The sequence below is a fragment of the Silurus meridionalis genome, chromosome 19, assembly GCF_014805685.1.
Source record: "Silurus meridionalis isolate SWU-2019-XX chromosome 19, ASM1480568v1, whole genome shotgun sequence".
Lineage (NCBI taxonomy): Eukaryota > Metazoa > Chordata > Actinopteri > Siluriformes > Siluridae > Silurus > Silurus meridionalis.
The window spans coordinates 16,489,273-16,496,772 of record NC_060902.1 but is presented as its reverse complement, the minus strand read 5'-3'; the positions used below and the strand labels follow the sequence as shown (position 1 = coordinate 16,496,772).

The following is a 7,500-nucleotide window of genomic DNA, read 5'->3' as shown; positions in this document are numbered from 1 at the left end:
GCCTCATCTCTCGGCGTTGTTGTGGGCGGCCATGTTGGTTTCTCTGGCCATTGTGATTGTGCTGCCTCAGCCTCACGGGATTCGAGCTCTGATCGCGTCCACCATCCTGCGACTCATCTTCTCTGTGGGCCTTGAACCCACGCTCTTCCTGCTCGGAGCGTTCAACGTGAGTCTTTGTGCGATTATACGTTTGTTTGTAACTGTAAGGATTTGTGTGTGTAAAAGTAACCTCTGCATTCTCTGTGCGCACTCCGTGTTGAGCTGAGGTGTGGAGTGCGTCACTGGACTGGTCCTCCTCGTCCTCACACCCTTCTGCTAAAACACAACCTGGCCAGGGAAAAGGCCACCAGTGTTCTCCTGCCGTCTACACTCTCTCTCTCTCTCTCACACACACACACTTTAATTCAGCACGACCACGAGTGTACTCCAGCGGGAAGACGTTGCCATGGTTCTTTGCCATGTCACGCCAACAAACACTATGGAACCACGTCTGCAGTATTTGTGCTGCAGTTCCAGACTTTCTGTTCCATAATCATGATCTATCGTATAACCGCTCAATTTATTCCTTTTTTTTTTTACTAACAATAGACTTTATCCAGTGTTGTGTTTTTCCAAATGAAGTTTTTGAATTTAGTTTTATTAGTGAGATTCTGAGTAAGCCCATGTAATGAAATATGTTTACTTTAAATGTGAAACTGCTGTATTGCTGGCAATTTGTAAACCTTCATATTATTGTAGAGAAGAACTCGACATCTTAAATAACGTCGTGCTGTGATTGGGACCCAGTGTTGGAGTAACACAGCACTATGCATTTCAACACTCTCGTCTGGATGTTTACTCGTTTAGACAAGTAAAGCCAGAATTTCTACTTACGTGTTGATGAACAATAAGCTATTACAGGAACTCTGTACTAAAAGATAACATCGACTATATCGGTGAAATTATTAAGACACCTGAACTGTTAGAAACGTGACTTTGGGACGTGGTGTCGTAACATCTCCCTTCACTTGAACTAGGAGACTCAAACCTGTTTCAGCATTACATTCACCCTGTGCACAAAGCCAGTTCCATGAAGCTCTGCTTTACATGGTGGGAGTGGAAGATCTCCTGCTATAGAGCTCCATCTCTACTAAACATGATGGATATGAATCCTGACTGCACCGTGACCTCCTTACCTCACCTACATCAGTACCTCACCTGACAAACCTCCACAAAATCTAGTGGAACTTTTTTCACAGAAGAGTGCAGATTATTCTAACAGGAAATGGAGACTAAATCTGGATTAGGATGTTTCAAAAGCACAAAGCAATCTTATTATCAGGTGTCCACAAACATATGGCCATGTTGTGTGGATAGAACTGTCCTGTTAAACTATTCTATTCTGTTTATACTAAAAACAGGTCCAACTACACCCTTAAAATATGTAATATTGATTCAGGGTTGGTTCTCTACATTTACACACATGTTTCTCTCTCTCTCTCTCTCTCTCTCTCTCTCTCTCTCTCTCTCTCCTTAGTGTAGCAGATCCTATGGGGAAAGTGATTTGAACAGTGCAGTCTAGATAATGACCGCCTGCAATGAGGTGGAATATAAACAGTTTAGTCTGGAACAGTTTTTTTCTCTTTAGTTTGCTTGTCACACATTTTTGTGTGATGGTCTTGACCGTAGTACATTTTAACTGAGTGTGTGTGTGTGTGTGTGTGTGTGTGTGTGTACATTACTGAGGCTGATTTTATAATGATAACACTACACTGTAATGTATGTGTTTAGTGATTATAAAAACAGCATTTTTCACACTGGTATTGTGTGGAACTTTTGTCGTGGCTAACTGAAACAAGAACAAACAGTAACAAGACAAAGACTCCAATCAAACAAAAGGCAAAAGTGCAGAATCGCGAATGATGTCAGTCTATGTATCAGCTTTATTTCTTATTTGTCAATGTTTATCGCATCCTATTTTTTATTTGACAAAAGCTACATCATCTGCCACGTCCAAAATTTTCACTGCTTTCTCAGATTAATGATCTAATGGTGGCAAAGCGTTTTCATCTGTTTTTTAATTTAATAATCAGCATGTGTGGCACAGTGAAGGACTTGCACCTGCACCGGCCAGAAACAAAACTTATAGACTTTGGAAACAGAACTTACTTATAAGGTTATCAACAGAACTACTGACCTCGAATGAGACTTATGCTTTCGCTCACGCACACACGTTAAACACTTACTGTGGATATATTGAGTATACTTTGTTTGGTTTCGTTTTTGGGACCAATTTCATTTTTGTGTCTCACAAGGTGTGCAATAAGGTGATCTTCCTGATGAGTTTTGTGGGAAATCGGGGGACGTTCACACGGGGTTATAAAGCCATGATCCTGGACGTGGAGTTCCTGTACCATCTCCTCTACCTCATTATCTGCATCATGGGTGTCTTCGTTCATGTCTTCTTCTACAGCCTGTTGGTAAAGTGAAACACAAACACACACACACACGCACAGGAGTCAGAGTCTTAACCAGGAGAAAACCTAGCACATAGTACCTGGACTTCTCTAGTTGTCTACCTTTTTTTCTTTGCACAATTTTATTTTTGCATAATTGCACAATTACCCTTTTTAACACTGGCACCTCTCAGTGTCACTTTAATACAGCACATGGACACTGTAGTGACTCTCACACTGGGACACTTTAAATCTGGACTACTGTCAATATTGTATATATGTACCTATATCCCTAATTTTATACTATATTTATAATTTATACCTTTATTACATTTTTATTTATTCATTAATTTTTATATTTGCTTTCTATTTACATGTTATTTACAATCATTTCACTACACGTTGTACTCTGTATAAAAGTGGAAGACAAAATTTGATTTGATTTGACATACAGTCTTTCAAAGATGTGGAAAAACTACCCAACCCTATACACCTTATACACGCATACACACGCTTTCGCTCCCCACCTCTGACCACACTGTGGTTTCTGCTCAGCTTTTCGATCTGATCTACCGGGAGGAAACTTTGCTGAACGTGATCAAGAGTGTGACGAGGAACGGGCGCTCGATCGTGCTCACCGCCGTGCTCGCCCTTATCCTCGTCTATCTGTTCTCCATCGTGGGATACATCATCTTCAAGGACGACTTCATTCTGAATGTGGACCGAATTCCGAACAAAACTCTTGGTACGGACGGCAAGGACAAAATAGATGCTTACATTAGAGTTACCGGTGCGTTTACTCTGAGAAGTTTCTTGATCTTTAAATCGATGAAAGCTGTTTGGGTTTTGTTTGTTAATTTAAGCATACTTAATCAAACCATGTTTTTTTCCATTTAAACAGAACAAACCGCCACTGTGACGAGCGAGTTCCTGTCAGGTGGGGTGTGTCAAAAAGAAGGTAGTGGACCGAACTGTTCAGCGGAGGCCACGGTGGAATGTAAGTATGCTCACGTCACATAGGGGATTGTCACATGGTACGTCCTCTTTCACAGGAAAACACGTTTTCACTCAGACGGATGCCACAAACGGTGTCAAACCGAAGCACCAGGCGGGGTCAGGGGTTAGTCATGCTGTAGAATGTTAGGAGGCGTGACTTGTGGCTTGATATGGTTCAGAGGAGTAACACTGACCTGGGTTCATAAATCGAGCCGAGATCGCTGTGGATTTTTGCAGCGTATCCGCTCAGACTTAAAAAGTCTAAAATAAAAGAATGTAAATTTCAGGTCTTAAAAAATATGACGTTTGTTGTTCTAGGTCTTAAATAATTTTAAACAGGTCTTCAATTTCCAGTGTTGCTGTAACGCCACCTCTAATGCAGACATAAAGCAGATTTTATTCTTTCTGCTGTAGGGAAATGTGAGTTTAGCGAAATTATTTCAGGGCTTGTTTAAGGCCATTTGCTAACAACGTATTTGTGTGTGTGTGCTTTTGATGCTGTGATAAATAGGTCATAAATTTCATTCTTAATAGTCTTAAAAGGTTTTAAATCTTAAATTGAGCTCGGCGAAACCTGCAGAAACCGTGATTGTCATGTGTGTCTAAGGCAGCGATGCACCACGTGGCTACCATGTGCTCGTCTTCTGGGGCGTAATTAGATTTATTTTAATTGCCGTTTCAGTAAAACCGCAACTGGCCGAGCTGCCGCGTGTTATCCCCTAATAATAAGGCACCGTGGAAGCAAATGATTATCACTGGATTGTGTCATTACAAAATAACAATTGTGTGCACATTGTTGACCTTCTTTTTCCCTCGCTCCTGCAGCATGCCTTTACAGAGCAGAAAGGTGATACAAGCTCACTGCGTGTAAATGTGCAAGTGCAAGCTGCACGTGCAAGACTGCTCGTATACCCGTATGCTTGGTATGACCATGCTGACGTGGCATATATATTAGAGCTGTCAATCAATACAAATATTTAATCGCAATTAATCTCATGATCGTCATGGGCTAACTCATGATTAATCGCAACTTCAGTGCACATATTTATCTGTTCTAAATGTACCTCAAATTAATAATTTTCAAGTTGCTGTTTAAGAAATAACATTGTAAATAAAAACAAAATAAGCACTGCATTAATCATGCATTAATAAAACCAGTGGCGTTAAAATTAATTTGCATTAACGTTAAAATTGACAGCCCTAATATATATATATATATATATATATATATATATATATATATACGTGTGTGTGTGTGTGTGTGTGTGTTTTGCTCCAGCTGTGGCAGCAGTGGTGATCGAGGATAAAGAGCGAACGTGTGACTCTTTGCTCATGTGCATTGTGACCGTACTCAGCCATGGCCTCCGGAGCGGCGGCGGAGTCGGAGACGTGTTACGAAAACCTTCTAAAGAGGTACAAGACACAAACATTCGCACCCATGTTTCTCACCTAATCACATTCACATCTTCACCACAACACTTTCACAATTATCAACTACTGCAGTCTTAAAGACATGTTGCTGCATTTAAGACTAAAGTAACCATTACCTCAGATCTCCTTCTACAGACTATAGTTTAATAATGCAGTAATCTGTCTATCGTTCGCTAAGAAGCCATCTTGTGTATTAACGAAATAATCGCCCACTACGGAGTCACTCACCATGCGAGAGAACATAAATAAGCATTAAGAGTTTGGGGAAGAACCACATACACTATGTTGCCGGAAGTTTGCCGACACCTGGTCATGAGTATGGCATGTGCTTTTTGGGCATCACATTCAACATTACGTTCCGATTTGCTCTTATGTTTCCCTTCACACTTCTGGGAAGATGTTCCACCACATTCTGGAGTGTGCTTGTGGAGTTCAGGTGCTTATGTAGTTGAGAAGGTGAGGAGACCTGGGGTGCAGTCAGAGTTCCAATTCATCCCAAAGGGTTGAGATCAGAGCTGTATAGCAGGCCACACAAGCTCTTCCAACCCATGTGAACCAGGGGTCTTAAAATGTTTCACTTTAAGGACCACTTAAGCAATAAATTGTGTATTTATATATGTATATTTATGGCATTTGGCAAACATTCTTATCCAGAGTGACTTACAATTATCTCATTCATACAACTAAGCAGAGGGTTAAGGGCCTTGAAACCAAACAAATCTATAAATGTCCAGATGTTCCTCTTTGTTTTCACTGAAAAAAATCCTCCCTTAGCAGGAAAAACAGATACAAAAAAACAGACACTCTCAGCACGCAGATAGTTTGTTTCTCCGAACGTTCAGCTGATACACTTTGTGTTCTTCAATAGTTGGGGATTTTTTTCTTGTGATGCAAACCAGCCCAGAGCAGTTCAGTAGGATTTAGGTGCAGTGACTGGGCAGGCCATTCCATGATAGATATCACTCCAGACTCCTGCTCTCTGGATAACGCTTACAGAACTCAGACGTATTTGTTGCTTCGGCTCATTGTCTTGTTGTGCGATGACATCGGTTCCAATGAGTCGCAGTCCAGATGAAATTGCATGCTGTTAAAGTATGGGATGGTTGCCATGTTGCTTCCTTTCAGTTTCTCCAACTTTCCCTGCTCCAAAACAACCCAATAAGCTTTCACCTTGTGTGAAACATTGTACGTGCCTCACAAACCATAAAAGATTCGCTGTTTCTACACTTTGGACAGGTGCTGTACTGGACCTGCTCATTTAAACAATTTGACTCTCGTTCATCACATTCGTCTTCTCCTCTTTTTTCGTTCCAGGAGCCTTTGTTTGCAGCCAGAGTGATCTACGACCTGCTCTTCTTCTTCATGGTCATCATCATCGTCCTAAACCTGATCTTCGGTGTCATTATCGACACCTTTGCCGATCTAAGAAGTGAAAAGCAGAAGAAAGAGGAGGTCCTCAAGACCACCTGTTTCATCTGTGGTGAGATTTTAAATCAAGTGTTTTAAAAGCACCTGGGAAAAAAAAACAAAAAAAAAACAGTAACACATGCCGCTTATGGTAGGGAATGAATTTGTATAAGCTGTTCTTCAAAATCAGTTTTTCGTGCGTATGTGAAGTAACGTATCTCTGAGACGTGCATCAAGAAGTCCTTATTAAGCAGCTCACCCGACTGTCAGGCACAGAACGAGCTGTTTTCACTCAAACAGTGTAAACATCAAGACGCTCCTTTCTTCCCAGAAGGTTTAGTCATGGCTGCTACTGTGGAGGAGTGTCTTCTCTCACGCTCTCAAACACACACACACACACACACACACACACACACACACACAGCGATTCTCACAGGCTTCATTATAATGAAGTGTGTGTGGGGGGGTGATGGGTTTTGGGTCATGAGGGGGACATGCATGACTCATGAGTGCTATTACTGAAACTACAATTCACAGGGATTGTGCCGTTATTCGCTTTGAGGTGTTACTGTATATTATACCGAATATATCGAGAGAAACACTTCCTCTTGCATTTCTCTGAATTTTTCGATGCTCTTTAGTTCCATGATTTATTTGATTTGTTTAGGCTAAAATACATTTCAATGATGAAACCTCAGTTTTCATTAAGTTCAAAAATACCCGTTTGTAATTGTCACAAGAGCCATTACTTCAGCTTACTTGTGACATACACCCACACATGCCTACACACACACCCACCATAAGACACACTTATCTGTTTACTACCTACTTCCCTTCTCACGATGAGGAAATAGAGGAATACTGAAAGTGAAATAATGGAACAAGTTTCCAACTTCTTAGCTGGGAATAGAGGGGGTGTTTTTTTTTTTTCTTCTTCTTCTAATAACCCAAGATCCTTTTAGATAGAGCACTAGGAGGTTGACTGGTCTTATTCCAGAGTGGGGAACTTGTTTATTATGTATTAAAATAGTTATAACTTTCTGCTGTCTTTCTAATAATCCCTTAAAGAAACATTTCCCCCCAAAAAATAAAGTAGAGGTTAGATTTCCAATTAATGTTGCATTTATTTAATAGCAATTTTAATACTTTCTACATGTGTTTTATGAACTAAATACATTCTCATGTATTTAAAATGGTGCTACAGCACCTGTCAGATGTGTGCATCTATTAA

At 40.6% G+C, this 7,500-nt stretch overlaps 1 protein-coding gene across 33 annotated transcripts in view; it reads left to right on the top strand.

The window, feature by feature from the left end:
• itpr1b (inositol 1,4,5-trisphosphate receptor, type 1b) overlaps positions 1-7,500 on the top strand; it is a 115,558-nt gene that overhangs the window by 96,321 nt on the left and 11,737 nt on the right. For 23 of the 33 annotated variants that reach the window (XM_046874641.1, XM_046874658.1, XM_046874671.1 and 20 more), the window contains 6 exons: positions 1-166; positions 2,295-2,459; positions 2,991-3,225; positions 3,337-3,432; positions 4,711-4,844; positions 6,177-6,342. The exon at positions 1-166 is cut by the window's left edge and continues 10 nt beyond it. In XM_046874641.1, the coding sequence (XP_046730597.1) occupies positions 1-166; positions 2,295-2,459; positions 2,991-3,225; positions 3,337-3,432; positions 4,711-4,844; positions 6,177-6,342 (962 nt within the window). Of the gene's footprint in view, positions 167-2,294; positions 2,460-2,990; positions 3,226-3,336; positions 3,433-4,256; positions 4,355-4,710; positions 4,845-6,176; positions 6,343-7,500 lie in introns of those variants that run through there. The other 10 variants (XM_046874654.1, XM_046874649.1, XM_046874674.1 and 7 more) reach the window with 2 other exon arrangements.